We start from the raw sequence: 17802 nt of genomic DNA, 5'->3' as shown, positions 1-17802 counted from the left end.
TCACATCTCCACCATGAGCATGTCCCTGCTCCTGCCTGGATGGATCCAAGACCCACTGAAGTCCTGAGTCTTTGGGCACTCAGATAAAGCCCTTGGATGTTATGGTTTGTGCTAAAAAGCAATCTTCAAAAGATGGAGGAAAGGGAAATAGCTGTGTCCAACAATACCTCATATCAGTGATATTTTTGCCTGATGTCTGGGAGGCATGATGAGGAGGACTTTATCTTATTAGAAGGTTAATTAATTACTTTATTATACTATATTATTTTATATTATATTACACTATATTACATTACATTTAAACTGAATTTGTACAACTACTTAACTCAACTCAAGTGCTTAGAATTTTGTGACTGTCTGCTGACCGACAAGTCTGCACACACACTTGGCCCTGATAGGCCAAGGAAACCAACCACCATCACTGTGGGTGAACAATTCTATACTGTATTTTACTTTGGCACAACACAGGAGCAGTGAATGAGATAAGAATTGTTCTGATCATTCTTTTTTCTGCTTCTCTCAGGTTCAGAGAATGTGAATTCCACAACCTCAGAACTCTGTACTTCCAAAGGGTCTCTTGCCCACGGTAACCCTCACGCTTCAGGGAGGGCTTCTGAACTGTGGGGCTTTGATAATTGGACCAAACAGAGATCAGGGAGACTCTTAATAACCCTGAGACACTACCTCCTGCAAGAGCCTAAATGAGAGATGCAGGACTCCAGGTGGCTCTCTAAAACGCAGTTTATGCCATCCAAGAGGTTACAGCAGTCCAGGGTCATTGGGTGACAGAGCCTGTGCCTACAGCTGTCAGGTCCAGCTGCAGGCAGGCCTGGAGACCCTTTGGTTTTGGTTACATTGCATTATTTACTTTTCTTTTGGTTACAGTGCATTATATACTTTTCTTTTGGTTACAGTGCATTATATACTTTTCTTTTGGTTACAGTGCATTATATACTTTTCTTTTGGTTACAGTGCATTATTTACTTTTCTTTTGGTTACAGTGCATTATTTACTTTCCTTTTGGTTACAGTGCATTATTTACTTTTCTTTTGGTTACAATGCATTATATACTTTTCTTTTGGTTACAATGCATTATATACTTTTCTTTTGGTTACAATGCATTATATACTTTTCTTTTGGTTACAATGCATTATATACTTTTCTTTTGGTTACAATGCATTATAGACTTTTCTTTGCTGAGCATCTTAATACAGTACAACCAATCTATACCTTAAGTTTTATCTCTAGCCTATCCTAACTACTGTAATTACCATATTCATGTTACTATTCTCCAATCACTAAAAGTCAGTACATTACAGTTTAAGCTAGAAGTTGTTTTTCAGTTTTCCTGCAGTGGAAAATTCGGAGACCTTTTTTCTACTTGCAACTTTGCTGACTTGTTTGCCTGTGCTATCTTTCTGCTTGGTAAAAACATCTTCTTGTTTGAAGTAAGTTTATCCTTTGCTCTGAGTCATAAAACCCTTTCTAACACACCCTTTGCCTCCTTGGTTATCCACTAATTCTTTTCTTCTATATCAAAACTTGCTTCCATCTCCATTCCTTCATCAGACTCTACATTTAAAAATCTTTCTGCTAAGCATACACATATCTGTGAGACTTTCTTGTCAAACTTCCATCCTTCCTAACAACCTGCTGCTTGTGTCACCCACCTGCTGCCTGGAGGCGAGGTCCCACACTCGGATGGTGCTGTCCTGGGACACTGTTGCCATCTGCTCCCCCTTGTCCTGCAGGGAGAAGCCCAGCACGGAGCCCCCGTGGGAGCGCATCAGCGTGCTGTAGTCCCGGGCCTGCACATCCAGGTAGCCCAGGCTCCCAGCAGCTGTTGTGGACAGCACTTTGTGGCCATCTGGGCTGATGCAGACAGAACTCACTGAAGCCTCATGCTCTGGGGAAAGACACAGGAGTCAACAAATCCTCTGGGAAAGGAGCAGCTGGAACACAGCTACAGACTGTGGCAGTGTTCACAGGGGTCTGAGGATGAGGGAAGAGACCAGGATCTGACTCCATGTTTCAGAAGGCTGATTAATTATTTTATGATAGATATTATATTAAAACTATACTAAAAGAATAGAAGAAAGGATTTCATCAGAAGGTTAGCTAAGAATAGAAAAGGAATGATAACAAAGGCTTGTGACTGACTGAGACAGTCTGGACAGCTGGACTGTGATTGGCCATTAATTAGAAACACCCACATGAGACCAATCACAGATGCACCTGTTGCATTCCACAGCAGCAGATAACCATTGTTTACATTTTGTTCCTGAGGCGTCTCAGCTTCTCAGGAGAAAAAATCCTAAGGAAAGGATTTTTCATAAAACATGTCTGTGACACAGACCCACATTTAGGAAAGCAATGCCCACGACCCAAAGACTGAATGCTTGCAGGTGTGAGCTGTGACAGATTAGAGAGATTACTTCTGCCCTTCCTAACATCCCTGGGCTCTGCTGTAATGGTGATTGTTTCAAAAACAATCAAGGACTGCTCAACTTCTCCCCTAATTTTTCATGGACAGATGAGTCGTGGCTAGAAGGGGACAGAAATCATGATGGAAAGTTTGCTTTCTCCCAGGAGATCCTGCCTTTCTCCTGTGAGTTACAAGAATAAACATGAATAATTGCCACTGAAGACTTGCAAGGCAGTGAGCCCTGGAGGCAGCACACGTCACACAGCCCTGACTCACGAGGATTGCTGTGGGAGCTGTGGCAGTGGAGCTCTGGATCTGCAGCAGGACATGTGGAGCTCAGAAGCTCCACTCCCACCTCTACTCACCTGCCTCTAGGACAGCAGCTGAGAAGTCCAGTAGCCACAGCCTCACGTAGCCATCCTCTGATCCCGTGGCACAGAAGCTCAAGGACATGCTGATACTGTTTATAGCAATCCCAGGGCCTGGAAACCCAAAAAACAACAGTTCCTTATACTGGTGAAACAAGAAAACTCAACCTGAGAGGGGCCCATCCAAGAGCTGAGGCTGGTAGCCCACCCACACCCAGCTGGAGCCTGAGGAGGATGCAGGAACCCCACAGCGACAGGCAGAACAGGCTGAGGGGTCTCAGCCAGCCCTTCTCAGGGCTCCAAACTCCTCTTTACCAGTGTGAAACTCTTGCCAGGCACAGAAGATGCCTATCTCTGCCATATTTTTGCCTCAAACAGGATCCTGTAGGAAAGGATATCCCAGATTAACTGCCTGAGGTACAAACCCCTTTCACTGCCCTGTCCCAAAGCCTCTCTGCAGAAGGGGAGATCCACAGACTGGGACTTTTTGATTCATAGAATCATTAACATTGGAAAACATCACTGAGCCCAACCACTATCCCCCCACCAGCCCATGTCCCCAGGTGCCACACTCAGGTGCCACCACAGGCTTTTTGAACATTTCCAGGGACAGAATGGGCAGCTTGTTCCAATGCTTTACCACACTGTCAGTCAAGAAATTTTCCCCAATATCCAACCTAAATCCAGGTATAAAGGCCATAAGTCAGAGCCAGCACTGAGACCAAGAGGCACCAAGGACTTTGTTTCATCTCCTCTTGGGCCCTTTCTTGCCCGTGAAGTGAGAACTGCAGTTGCACACCTCTCAAAGGCCACATTAGAGATTAATTAGCTCAATTTGCCAAAGCAAACTATGCACTAAGTTTTAAGATATCAGAGCAATCACACTTGAAAGTGAATTCTTCCTGCTGCTCAAGTTAATGGAAGAGCTGAAAGTTGGTCTACTTAATGTAGAGCAACAAAGATTCCCCGAACGCTCTGCAGCAGCTGAATAATGAAAAAATCCCCAAATTCATCTTTTTCCTTAATCTTAGTTCTTTTTCCATCTCTCCATTAAGCCTGCCATCAGCAAATGAAGACCTTGTCTCATGTTTCTAAAAGCAGTGTTTCTCTGAAAGTGCAATCAGCATTTAAAATGCTAAAATCTTTCTTAAAACGATACTTTGCTGTACTAAGGAGGATTATTTGCAGTCCTTAAGAGGCAAATAGCAATGATCTAAACAACCCCAAAATAATCCTTCAGCAGTAGGTAAAGAGCTGGTTGGTTTGAGCAGATTTCTGACCCCCATGGTGGTGGAGGTGGTCACTGGTTGTTGGTCCCCCCTCTCTCCCTGCCTGCTCCTGTTCCTTGCCTGCTCCTGTTCCCACCTGAGCTGTTCCCTGCCTGCTCCTGCTCCCACCTGAGCTGCTACTGTTCCTTGCTTGCTCCTACCTGAGCTGTTCCTTGCCTGCTCCTGCTCCCACTTGAGCTGCTCCTGTTCTCTGCCTGCTCCTGCTCCCACTTGAACTGTTTCCTGCCCGTTCCTGCTCTCACCTGAGCTGCTCTTGTTCCCTGCCTGCTCCTTGCCTGCGCCACCTCATTTCCCTGCCTGCTCCTGCTCCCACTTGAGCTGCTCCTGTTCTCTGCCTGCTCCTGCTCCAACCTGAGCTGGTCCTGCTCCCACCTGAGCTGTTTCCTGCCCGTTCCTGCTCTCACCTGAGCTGCTCCTGTTCCCGGCCTGCTCCTGTTCCCACCTCAGTGTTCCCTGCCTGCTCCTGCTCCCACCTGAGCTGCTCCTGCTCTCTGCCTGTTCCTGCTCCCACCTGAGCCGCTCCCTGCCTGTTCCTGCTCCCACCTGAGCTGCTCCCTGCCTGCTCCTGCCCATCCTCCCGGGGCTGTGCAGGCAGCAGGCGCCGTGCACTCCGCACGCAGACGTTCTTGTAGTCCACCTCCAGCACGTGGCCACTCCTGCTGCACACAAAGCTGAGAAAAAAACAGGAGAGATTTGCTTTTAGTAAAAAACCACCTTGGTTTACCTTGTTTGTGTAAAGCAATCCCGGCTCACAAGTAATATAAGAGGTTAACAAGGTGTCCAGCTGTTCCACACACCTCCAAAGAAGTCAGAGCTTCCTATTTAGTTTCCTGACCCTTTGGAATAGAAATTAGCAAAAGAGCTAAAAGCTTGCCATAAACTCCAGAAAGAAGCCTCCCTCTGCCACAGGCTGGCTGAGCTGACAGCTTTGCTTTTGTGGGACAACATGGGGTGGCAACAAAGGTCTGGCTTTGATGATTAAAATAAAACAACAAAGTGTGTGTCTGTATGCAAGAGGATGTGTACCAGGCTCCTCCTGCTGACCCAGGAATCCAACAGAGAGCTTCAGGTGGCAGAGAGAGTCACTAAATATGGCACAACAGCAGCATGGCAAGAGGAAAGAGGCTGTTCTGTGAGCAGCCAAAGCCCTTTTGGGAGGTGACACATGCTGAGTGGGGAGAGCCTCTCCCAGCTCCAGAGGGCAGCTGTATTTTGAGGGAGAAGCCCAGCAAAGCGCCGTGGTGGAGGGGGAAGGTGAATGCTAACACGGAGAGCTGCAGAGCTCCCTCCTCTGGCCTGCCTGGGACAGGTGACAGTGACAGGCTGTAAGAGATGGTCTGAAGTGTATTGGGGAAGATGAAACAGGAAAGCCTTATCAATATGATTGTCGGGCAAAAGATTTTGAGAATATAGAAACTATAAGCAAGATTTAAATGCAAGCCAGCTTTGAGATCCCTTGGTTACTGAAAAACTGGAAAACAATGGTGTGGCCAGCTGAGGGTAATCCCCTTTTGATGAAACAATTCCCTCTGCTTGTAGACAGCTCCAAGGGTCAGAGCAGACCCTACAGCTTGGCAGAAGGGGCCCAAAGAGGAGTTTATAGGGTTTAAAATGTAACACAGTGTGGTAATGAAATGATTCTTATAGGCTGTATGTAAATATTACATGATTTGTATCTTGTACTAGATCGGTTGGTGAGAATTAGAATATTCAACACAGAAGAAGATTTATTGTATGGTAATGGGAACCTCGCTCTCTTACCCTGTTTATTCTTTTACCCTCTCATCCTCTCTCCTCCTCTCTTCTCTCAGCCTGCTCTGAGCTGTGGCTGGCAGCTCCCAGCAGGGCCCTGCACCCAGGCCCTGTGCAATAAACCCCAAGTTCCTGACCTGGCTGCAGAGATCTCTGTCTCCATCCCGACTGTCCTGCCCCCGACGCTCCTACAAGTGTCCCTCGTTTGCCTCACAACCATTGCAAGGACAGAGAGCAAGACCCTGAGGACCCTGGCTGGAGTTCTGGCCTGGCTGAGGCAGATGCTCACCAAGTGATTGTTTGCAGCTGTGTTTGCAGTGCTGCCATGGTATGCTGCTTCTGGCAGGGGGCTGGCAAGGAGCAGCTTGATACACACTCATCACAATAGCCCCCCTCTTGGCTAAATGAACTTTCTGGGGTAACTTTGGTGACAGAAAATCCCTCATCTGCCTCATGACCACCGTGAGGGATGGAGATTGAAGCCCCTCCCAAGGACTGAGACCCCATAATTCTGACATGGGGGGGCTGGCCTGACTGCAGCGAGATGTTTGCCAAGTGTTGCCTGCAGGTGTGTTCCCTGGACCAGGAAACCAGTACTGAAACAATGGGTCCTGCTCACTGCTGAGATTGACTTACCCTGTTTAGGAACATGGGCTGTCTGTACCTGTTTTCAATAGACTCATTCTCCATTGTCTTTTACCTGTTCTCCCCTTGGCAGAGGACTATAAAAGACCCGAGTTAACCAAGACTTTGAGATTCTCCCCGATGTGACAAGACAGATCTATTGGCCGGACCACGAGGATTCCATCTCTCCATTGGTAGCTATACCCCTTTCCCTCCTTCTCTCTCTCACTATCCTTTATCTCCTTTCCAATCCTTCTATGGCATTTGCTGTGGGCATTCAATAAAAGGTGCATTTGTTTTGATTAATACTGAAATCCCCTCTGTGTTGTTTTTTGCACTCTGAGATCAGTTAATGAACCATCACAACACAGCCCCTCAAAGTGCACACAGCCCCTCATAGGGCACACACAGGGCACACACACAGCCCCTCACAGGGCACACACAGAGTCCCTCACAGGGGCAGCTGTATTTTGAGAGAGAAGCCCAGCAAAGCACCATGGTGGAGGGGGAAGGTGAATGCTAACAGGGGGACCTGCAGAGCTCCCTCCTCTGGGCTGCCTGGGACAGGTGACAGTGACAGGCTGTAAGAGATGGTCTGAAGTCTCCCTCATGGTCTGAAGTTTCCCTCATTTGCCTCACAACCATCACAAAGACAGAGACCAAGATTCTGAGGACTGGAGTTCTGGCCAGGTTGGGGTGGATGCACACAGGGCACACACAGCCCCTGACAGGGCACACACACACAGAGCCCCTCACAGGGCACACACCCAGCCCCTCACAGAGCACACACACACCCAGCCCCTCACAGGGCACACACACACACAGCCCCTCACAGGGCACACACACACACACACACACACACACACAGCCCCTCACAGGGCACACACACAGAGCCCCACACAGAGCACACACACACCCAGCCCCTCACAGGGCACACACACACACAGCCCCTCACAAAGCACACACAGGGCACACACAGCCCCTGACAGGGCACACACACAGCCCCTCACAGGGCACACACACACACAGCCCCTCACAGGGCACACACACACACACACAGGCCCCTCACAGGGCACACACACACACAGCCCCTCACAGGGCACACACACACACACAGGGCACACACACACACAGCCCCTCACAGGGCACACACACACAGCCCCTCACAAAGCACACACAGGGCACACCCAGCCCCTCACAGGGCACACCCATCCCCTCACAGGGCACACACACACCCAGCCCCTCACAGGGCACACACCCATCCCCTCACAGGGCACACACACCCAGCCCCTCACAGGGCACACACACACACCCAGCCCCTCACAGGGCACACACACACACCCACAGCCCCTCACAGGGCACACACACACCCAGCCCCTCACAGGGCACACACACACCCAGCCCCTCACAGGGCACACACACACCCATCCCCTCACAGGGCACACACCCAGCCCCTCACAGCCCCTTACAGTGCACGGTCCTCTGGCTCCTGCTGGGGCCCCTCCTCGAAGGCCAGGTCGGTGAACTCCAGGGCGTGGTAGTCGCCCAGGGGGACGGGACACGAGCGCAGGGCCCCGCTCCGCACTCGCCACAGCCTGATGTTGTCCCGGCCACACGACACCATCCTGTGCAGGGAGACACGGCCTGAGCACCAGGGCAGGGCTCCACAGGCCCCCGAGGGAAGGGCAGTGTCCCAGGGGCCACTGACAGCAAGGACTGAGAGCAGGAATGGCAACCAGAATGGTGGCAGCACCACAGTTCCCCCCCAGCCGTGCCAGAGTTATCTGATAAAAGGGGTTTGGGTTGAAGGGACTTTAAAGCTCATCTCATTCCACCCCCTGCCATGGGCAGCAACACCTTCCACTGTCCCAGGCTGTCCCAAGCCCCGTCCAACCTGGCCTTGGACACTTCCAGATATGGGACAGCCACAGCTGCTCTGGGCACCCTGTGCCAGGGCTCCCCCACCCTGCCAGGGAACAATTCCTTCCCAATATCTAAGAATCAATACTTTCAATTTCTTTTCCTGGCACACTACCTGGTATCATCAAAGAAAGGAATCTTCATGGCCTGGATGTCCACATCCGTGTGTGCTCTGGCCAGCACAGTCACGCCTCCACCACGGGTCACCTGAGCAGTGTTCCACACCACCACCATCTGAAGCAGGAAAATATGATGGGAGAGCTGCTCAAAACCTTGGCAGCAGAAGAGCTTTTCATCCCACAGCTGCTCCAGAGCTGGGCACAAAGTAATGATAACAGAACTGGAGCAGGGAAATAAAACCCGTTGCACAGAGGGTTTAGGACAGTCCAACAGCTTTGCAAAGCTTCATGGCAATATCCTTTTCTGCAATTGATAATTAGAGGTTCTAAATCCCAGGGCTGCCTGGCAACAGGGCTCAGACTTGGAGAGAAAATCCACAGAGCAGTGGGAACTCTGCCTGCTGGGATACAGGAGCTGTCCCAGGGCTGAGGGAGCAGGAGACAGCATGTGCCCACTGCTCAGGACAGGTCTGTGTGCCCTCAGCGCCCATCACCACGGGCAAGAGCCAAACCCTCAGCCCAAAGCACACAGAAATGCAGGAGGATGCTCTGCATTCCAGCACAGTGTTAAAACCAAACCCAACATCACCTCAGAGGCTGGCATGGGCTGAGGCATCACCCTGGGGGAGATACTCCCCCAAGCACCCCCATTCTCCCACCCAGCTTTCACCCCACTGATCCCACCTCCCCCGCTCCCACACGGATCACAGAACACTGCCACGTGCTGGGAAGAACACAGAGCACTGTGTGGCTTTTCCTTCACTTAGTGATGGCACAGCTAATTGCTGATGGTCGTCACTAAAGGATAAAAAACAGTTCCACTGACAAAACAAAACCCCCAGTCCCATGGAACAAGTTTATTTTTGACTGCTGCACGTGGGATCTGCGTCATCCCCAGCTACAAAGCTGGGTGGCAGCTCCAGTGCCTGGCATCCCTTCCCACAGTGATGCCTGGAGCTGGAAGATTTCACCTCACATCTTGCCCTAAATGCTATTAAAATAAAGATATGATCCCATCACCCTGCCTGGCTCCTAGCTGGGACCACTCCAGGGACAGAACAGCCCCAAAGCACAACCCCAGCAGGTCTCTCCAGCTGCTTCCAAAAGGATTTGTTCACTTGCAGCTGAGGAACACCCACAAGCATCAGGGAGAGGGAAAGTATTCTCTAGGCAGCTAATGAGAAAGGGATGTCCCCCAAGAACATTTCTAGGAAAGCTGAGAGCAGAGGTTTGCCTGGAAAATAACTACAGAATCTGGGAGAACAGCTCTCTCAGGGAAACCTCCCAGGCTGTATCAGCTCTCACCGTTTTGCTGTGCACGTCCTTCCCCACACCACACAGAACAGCTCCACTGTGGGAAAAGCTGCAGGAAGAGAGACCTGGTGAAAAACAGCTCCTTGTACCCTGGGTTCATCCTCACAGGGCATAAAAGGGGACAAGCAGTGGGGATGGGGAGACAGCAAGAGCTGAGGGATAAGCTCAGCACAGAGCTGGCAGCACACGCAGGCCAGCCGCCGGCAGGTGCGGTGACAAACACAGGCAGCTGGAATTCATCCCTGCTTTAGCAGGCAGGAACAGCTGCTCTGCTGCAATGCTGAGCACCCACCTGAGGGACACGAGGGCCTGCAGGTGGCTTTTGAAGAGGCACAGGCAGGTTCCCGTGGGGAAGTCCCAGAGGCGGCCGAGGCCGCAGGGGCCCGGCCTGCGCCGAGGCCAGCACGGAGCCGCTCCCGCTGAAGGCCAGTGCTGCCACCTGTGGGGACACGGCCACACGGGAGCCCCCAGAGCCCAGGGGACACCACAGGGACGGAGCAGGGCTGGCAGAGGTTCTCACTCACCTTGTCTGTGTGGCCAAGGAAGAACCTCTGCTCGCCAGTCTTGAGGAGCAGGGCCACGATGACGGCGTGGCAGGGGTACACCACGGCCGTGCTGTCCCGCGTCCACAGGGCCTGCAGCACAGACACACGGGGACACTGTGGGAATGTGCCCCCTTCAGGGAGTGACAAAACTATCCTCTGTCTCCTTAAAAAGGAAAAAAGCCCAGAAGTTTCTCTCCTCAATTAGGTAAAGACACCTCATGGGACCTGGGGGACTTCACCTCAAACTTAAGGATGGCAAATTGGACAGGAGCCAAAAAGTCCCCCCTGAGCAATTTACTGGAAAAAAAAGAGAACAAAGAAACTAATTGCTTTTGTGAGGTTTTACCAGGGGCAAGGACCTCTTGCACCTAGCTCAGTTTTTCTCTGTAAAGAGTTTGTTATTTTGCCTTTTCTAAAAACTTTTCTGTTTCCAACACTACCACAGAAGCAGTCCTGCTGATTTTATGCCTTCTAAGGTAGCTGAGCTATCTTGGGTGTGATATAAATCTCCAAAAGCTTATGAGACCTAGCTGGAAGAGACCATATATGAGGACACAGCTCCAGAATTGCCCCACAGCCCAGGCACAGCTCTTCCCCAGCCCTGGAAGTGTCCAGGGCTGGGTTGGATGGGGTGTGGAACAGCCTGGGCTAGTGGGAGATGGCCCTGCACATGGCAGGGGATGGAATGGGATGGGCTTAAAGGTCCCTTCCCTACTACTGAACAGCAGATCCAAGGAAAACAACATTGCTGGCAGAGCCTTGAACTGACTGAAGCAAACCAACCCTTCCTTTATCTTAACACAGACCACAGGCAAGGCCCAGTGTGCCATAGAAACAATCCAAAACACAGCCCTTTCTTTCCAGCCTCCAACAAAGCAGCACGAGTTTTAATGTGTTAAAAAGAAGTGGAATTTTGTGAAGGGTCTGGAGCACAGGTCTGATGAGAAGCAGCTGGGGGGCCTCAGCCTGGACCCTCTGGGTCTCCACAACTCCTTGATAGGAGGGAGCAGCCAGGTGAGGGTCAGGCTCTGCTCCCAGGGAAGAAGGGAAATGGCCTCAAGTTTTGCCAGGGGATGTTTAGATTGGATATTGGGAAAACTTTTTCAAGAAAGGGTGGTCAGGCACTGGCACAGCTGCCCAGGGCAGAGGTGGAGTCACCATCCCTGGAGGGATTTAAAAGACATGTGGATGAGGCACTTGGGGACATGGGTCAGTGGAAGGCCTGGGAATCCTGGGAAAACCAGCTCGAACTGATGTCCTTAGAGGGCTTTTCCATCCTATAATTCTATCCAATGGGCCCCATAATTTTTTATTCACCATCTAACAGCAGGACAGTTGTCACAGATGCTCAGGCTCACCCACTTTGGGATCATTTTCCACATCAAGCACTGCCACACTCAGCTGCACTTCCCACCTCCAAAACATCCATATCCTGGCCACACAGTGACAGATCAACTCCCCAGATCCCGCAAGCCACTGACCCATTTGGTGCTGCAGCCTCCAAAGCCAATAATTGTTCTCAGCTTCAGGATGGGATCTGGCACAAGCCCCTGGAAAAGAAAACCAGACAGCACCATCATGCTCAGAGCCAGGCTGGGGAACACCCTCCATGGGCACCCCAGCCCCAGTGCTTGGCTCTCTGAAGCACAGAGGCAGCTTTGGGTTTCTCCTGTCCGAGGGGACAACTTGAAAGCATTTAACCTGGCAGAGTCAGAGCTGGCAGCAGGAGGAGCTGGGGTTTCTGAGTTAAACAGCTCTCCCATCCAGCCCCAGCGATGCCCTGGGGCCACTGTGACAATCCCAGACTGGTTTGGGCTGGAAGAGACCTTAAAGTCCACCCACTTTCACTCCCTGGCCACAGACAGGGACACCTTCCACTAGCCCAGCACTAGGTTGCTCCAAGCCCCGTCCAGCCTGGCCTTGGACACTTGCAGGGCTGTCCTGCAGGCTGGGGCTCACCTGTGGGATGGCAAAAGGGCCAGAGCCCTTCCTGTACACACCTGGGCAAACCTGAGGCTTAAGGTCAGCACATTTGAACACAGGGTCCCTCTGTCAAGGCAAGGAGGGTGCTAGTGGCAAGAATCTTTGGGACTCCATGAGTTTAACTGAAACCCCAGCATGAACCTTGTGTCCCCTCTCTCCCTTCATTAGAAATAAAGAAAAACCCCAAAGCCACCTTGTGACCCTCCAGAACTCCACACACCTCCTCTGAGCCAGGGCCAGCTCGGGTTGTCTGTCCCCTCCTCTGATGAGCATAGACATGGATGCCACCATCACCGAGTGGCACTGGCTGCCTCGTGTCCCCTGCACTGTGCAGCTTCTCCTCCAGCACGGGGTCTCCAGCAGGCACAGCTCCCCCAGGCCCTGGGAGTGCCAGGTGAACCTCAGGGATGCTTTTTGTGATCACAGGACACCAACATGGCACCTGAGAATGAGCAAAGCCTCAGACAGAGCTCAGGTCTCCTCCCAGTGCCCTCCACCTGCCCAGGGGCAAGGAGGAAGAACTCTGGAGGAAGAGCAGCCCTGTGGGTACCTGGCTGGGCCAGGTTGTTAACCAGCCCTCTCCTTACAGCCCCAGCATTGTCTGTGCACAGTTCATCTCCTCCAGACAGCAAACCAGAGCCTTGCCCAAATGCTCCTGGAGCTCTGGCAGGCTTGGACCACTGCCCTGGGGAGACTGGTCAGTGCCCAACCACCCTCTGGGGGAAGAACCTTTATCTAATATCCATTAAAACCTGCCCTGACACAGCTCCAGCCATTCCCTGGGTCCTGTCCCTGTCACAGGGAGCAGAGATCAGAGCTGCCCCTTGGGAGGAGCTACAGCCCCTGACAAGGTCTGACCTCAGTCTCTTTTTCTCCATCTGATCAAACCAAGTGACTGCTGTATCTCTTAACCCTTCACCACCCTCACAGCCATCCTTTGGACACTCTCTAGTAAGAGAGGTTGTGCTCCTGTTTCTCTCTCTCCACAGCATGAGGATGGCTTCCCAACACCCCCCACCACACTGGTGAGCCAGCCTGGACCCCAGCTCTCACATCACCCCAGTGGGGAAGGGAAACCAAGCTGAGGGCAGCTGCCTGCAGCCCCAGCAATGCCAGCTCCACACCCTGCTCTGCTCCCTCAGGGCACTGCTCACATTCCTTGGTCTCCACACCTCACTGCCTTATCTATAACTTGAAGCCACACCGATCTGCTGCCTCCACAGAGACAGGGAAGATGGATGTCTGGAGATCCCAAGGTACTTGGCACAGCTCCTGTCTCTGTGCTGCACCACACTGCACCCCCAGGCAGTCACTGCAGGGCTGTGGTCACCAGACCGTGCCTGGAGCAGCTGCCAATGACAACAAGCAGCTTCTACCTCTGAAATTAAGACACAGGGAAAAGCTCCATGGGAAGCAGGAAGGAAGGAGCTGTAGGCTCCTCCAAGGTGCACTTACAGCTTTGGGAGTGCTGATCTGCTGGACAGGGGGCAGGTCACAGGCATCTCTGGAGCGTGTCACCAGCTGGGTCGGCGGGTGGCCAGGCTCCTCCAGCACTCGGTCACCTGGGCAACACAAGGAGCAGGTCCAGCTCTTTTGGAAACCCAGGGCACCCAGCTGGGCTGGCACAGCCTAGGCTGCCATCCCCAGCATTCCCACCTGCCACAGGATGTGGGAAGCTCTTCTGGATGGAGTGGTGCAGCAGCTTAGCCCCCTCAGATGGGAACCTGGGCAGAACCAGAGGAAGGCACCGTGTCACTGGGATACTGCATTGGCACCTGGCAGTATCACCTGGCACCTCAGCCTGGCACAGAGGCCTCTTTGCTGTCATAAGATCCCTCCCCTTGTGCCTCCAAACACAGGGGTGCCAAAGGCAGATGGCACTAAAGGTGTCTCTGTTACCAACACCTAAATGCTGGAGGTGGCAGGACCAAAACCCAGCCCAGGTTCACCTGATCTGTCATTCCTTAAGTGGCACTGCCCATCCTGCCCCTCCCAGGGGCACGGGGAGGTCTGGGAGCTGCACTGGGGTGGGAGCAGCCATACCTGATGTAGTCATAGAGGTCGTGCCACTTCTCCCCCTTGGGCACGGGGAAGGCCAATTCCCGGGGCATGGGAGCCACCCCACGGCAGGACAGGTCACCCAGGCGGGCCCTGGCCAATGTCACACCTGGCAGGACAGGGACACACACACACACACTCTGAGCTCCCCAAGGCCAGGGAGCTGCCTGAAATCCCACTCCCTGAGGGATACAGGCACACACCACTCCCCACCAGAGAAACAAAGAGCACAAGCCTGAGGTTTGCAACAAACCCACATTTCACAGGTGTATTCCTGTAACTCTCAACCTCCAAAGAAGAGCCCAGAGCAAAAACCCTCGGGTTTCAGTTATAAACCCCCAGGCTCAAGAATCATGTCATTTCTGTTCACTGATTCAGCAGCTTCACATGATTTCTCTTAAGGCTCATTGCCCATTTTCTTATTTCCTCCACGAATTTTTAAATTTAGGAAAGTGAAACAGAAAAGTTTCAGGAAAGATATAGTAAGTTTCAGGAATTTCAAAGCAGCCCCTATAACTTCTTCTTCACTGATGCTTCCCAGCAGGCCAGGCAGTTCAGACAGAATTCCAGCACAAAAAAGGAAAGAGAGAAAACAAAGGATTTGACCAAAGTACCTCTGCCACACTGAGCAGGTGGATAAAAAAAGCAGGTTGGAAGATTTTTGACACAAAAAAAGCACAGGCTCTTCCAACAGATAAAAGCACAAGTCTTGCAGAAGTGAAGCTTGATGACACCTTTCATATTTGCCCCTCAAAAGATTTCTAACCTTAGAAAGATATTTAACTTTGCTCTTTTCATTCAGTACTTGCAGCTAGAAAATGAGAGGATACTTTCCTCCAGAGTTTGGGAGACTATTCCATTCCAGATTTCATTCCAGTGCCTAAAGGGGCTCCAAGAGAGGAGGGGAGGGACTTTGGACAAGGGGCTGGAGGAACAGGACAAAGGCAAATGGGTTCAAACTACCAGAGGGCAGGGCTGGATGGGATATTGGGAAGGAATTGTTCCTTGGCAGGGTGGGCAGGCCCTGGCACAGGGTGCCCAGAGCAGCTGGGCTGCCCCTGCATCCCTGGCAGTGCCCAAGGCCAGGCTGGGCAGGGCTTGGAGGTGTCCCTGCCTGTGTGGAAACTTAACATTGTACCAAGTATTTTGCTCTTTCTGTTCACATCATAGAGCACCAGCAGCTCAGTGCTCTGCCAGGGCTGCAAACTCAGCTCTGAGCCCCCAGACGCTCCCCCCAGGCTGGGCTGCAGTCTCAGGAGGAAGCAGAGGCCAGCCCAGGCTCTGGGCTCCTCACCTGGCTCGAAGAGCAGGTCGCTGGTGCAGAGGTTTTTCACGAGCAGGTTGCAGCAGAGTTTGACCCCCTGAGGTGGCTGTAGCTGCGGGCCAGGTACAGGGCCAGGATGGAGGGCAGGTCCAGCACCAGGCACGTCCAGCGCGTGTCAGCCGGGGCTGCTCCGGGGACACCTGCGCAGGGGAGGGATGGTGGGAAACAGGCTACAGACAGGGACCTTGCTGCACAGGAGACACAGAGGTCACAGGGCTCAGAATGAAGTATTTACCAGGCAAGATTCCCCCCAGGCCTGTGCCAAGTGGGAGGTGAGAAAACATGTCCTGTAGGCTCAGGGTGGGGAAGGACAGACAGGTATCCCACCAACTCCATGGGCTCATGCCTGGCCTGACACTGCACCCCACCATTTGGGAGAACAGGGATGGGGGACAGCCCTACCAGGAGCTACAGCTCTGACCTGGCTGCACAGAGGCTCCTGCTCAGGCCCACCACTGTTATCATAAAATCCTGGAATGGTTTGTGTTGGGAGGGACAACGTTTAAACCCATCTCATTCCATCCCCTGCCATGGGCAGGCACACCTTCCACCAGCCCAGGTTACTCCACACCCCATCCAACCTGGCCTTGGACCATTCGCAGGGATGAGGCAGCCACAGCTTCTCTTCAAACACATCGAGCCAGCTTGAGAACTCAGTTTACTCTCTAACAGTTAGTTCTGGTGGTGGTGTGCCAGCCCAGCCCCAGCTCCTCACCCCGCCGGGCCGTGCCCTCGCTGGCTGCCCCGCAGACAAAGGGGAACTGGAGCCACGTGGCCGAGGATTTGAATTCCTTGAAGAGGTTGGAGAAGGAGATGCGAACCACCTGGTTTTCCTGGGAAGAAACACACACACACACATACGGAGCTCTAGTCACCCTGGTGGCTTCGGCAGGGAAGTGCTGCAGAGGAGGAGGCACGTGGCCCTGTCTCCTGTCCCCTCCACGTCCCCTGACCCCAGCAGAGATACCACCCGGATGGAAACCATCTCCAGCCCGGAGTGACCCACCAGCAGCAAAGAGCAGCCACATCCTGCAGCCCCCAAGCCCACCAGCGCCACCCCCAGCGCTTCAATCAGCCATGACAGCAGTGTAAGAGGCCACCCCGTGTCACGGACCTCGGTGGTGACATCCAGGTGCACGAGGAAGTGCTTGCGGGGCAGGGGCCTGAAGAGCAGGTAGAGGTAGCGCCCTGTGAGCCCCAGGGACTGCGTCCCTGCCCGGGGCAGCTGCAGGTAGCTGCTGGCTGGGTTGGAGCCTCGGATCCGGTAGATTGTTCCCTTCATCCTCGTGTCCTTTGGAAGCCAGGAAGGATGGGGGTAGGTCAGCACGGCCCACCCCTGGCCAGTGCCCCCCACCCCATGGTGGCCCCGTTACCGTGAGAGCGGCCACGTCCCCCTCCTTGGCAGAGCGCTTCCACTCCTCCACACGGAAGTGCTTGAAGATGTTCAGGTAGGGACGCTGCCAGGCTGCCAGCACCAGGATTACGGGGGATGGAACCCCAGCCTGGACACCCCCCCACTGCCCCCTGCATGCCCCCAGGTCCCCTGCCCCATTAGCACCCACCCCACTCTCTGCATATCCTGAGTCTCTCAGTCCCAGTGTCAACCTCATGATGCAAGCCTGGTGACACCCACATTATCTCTTTACCCCAGTTCCCCCCAGCCCTGGTGACACCCCCAAGCCCCAGAGTCCTGCTGAGAATCCCATTACTGCCCTCCTCCAGGCCCCTCCAGCCCCAGGAACCTCCAAGCCCTGAGCTCCTGCAGTGCCGGTGACATCCCCAGCACCTCCACCGCCCTGAGCCTGCAGCCCCGGCGCTGTCCCTGTGCCCCGAGCACGGTGACAGCCCTGCCCATGGAACCCCATGTTCCGGGTCCTCCCCCCTGGTGCCAGCCCAGTATCTCCACGTTCCAAGCCTCCCCAGCCCTGGTGGCACCCCGCTACCTCCATGGCCAGAGACCCCTGCCCAGTGACGACGCAGCCCCCCAGATCCAACGACGCCCCTGTGCCCCCCCCAACTCGGTACCCCCCCGCCCGGTGACAGTGCCCCGAGCCCCCAGCCCCAGTGAGGACCCTGAGCCC

At 53.2% G+C, this 17802-nt stretch overlaps 1 protein-coding gene across 1 annotated transcript in view; it reads right to left on the bottom strand.

Moving 5' to 3' along the window:
- WDR90 (WD repeat domain 90) overlaps positions 1 to 17331 on the bottom strand; it is a 37062-nt gene extending 19731 nt beyond the window's left edge. The window contains 19 exon segments of the mRNA XM_030958419.1: positions 1671 to 1906; positions 2791 to 2907; positions 4626 to 4753; positions 7928 to 8083; positions 8494 to 8612; positions 9803 to 9860; positions 10104 to 10196; positions 10198 to 10250; positions 10336 to 10446; positions 11838 to 11906; positions 12560 to 12781; positions 13795 to 13901; positions 13996 to 14063; positions 14383 to 14506; positions 15692 to 15754; positions 15757 to 15861; positions 16437 to 16554; positions 16836 to 17012; positions 17095 to 17331. Of these exon segments, the coding sequence (XP_030814279.1) occupies positions 1671 to 1906; positions 2791 to 2907; positions 4626 to 4753; positions 7928 to 8083; positions 8494 to 8612; positions 9803 to 9860; positions 10104 to 10196; positions 10198 to 10250; positions 10336 to 10446; positions 11838 to 11906; positions 12560 to 12781; positions 13795 to 13901; positions 13996 to 14063; positions 14383 to 14506; positions 15692 to 15754; positions 15757 to 15861; positions 16437 to 16554; positions 16836 to 17012; positions 17095 to 17331 (2361 nt within the window).
- Between the last annotated feature and the right edge of the window lie 471 nt (positions 17332 to 17802).

Source organism: Camarhynchus parvulus, chromosome 14 (genome assembly GCF_901933205.1).
Source record: "Camarhynchus parvulus chromosome 14, STF_HiC, whole genome shotgun sequence".
Taxonomy (NCBI): Eukaryota; Metazoa; Chordata; class Aves; order Passeriformes; family Thraupidae; genus Camarhynchus; species Camarhynchus parvulus.
Note: the sequence above shows the minus strand (reverse complement) of the source record. Positions and strands in the feature narration are given on the sequence as shown.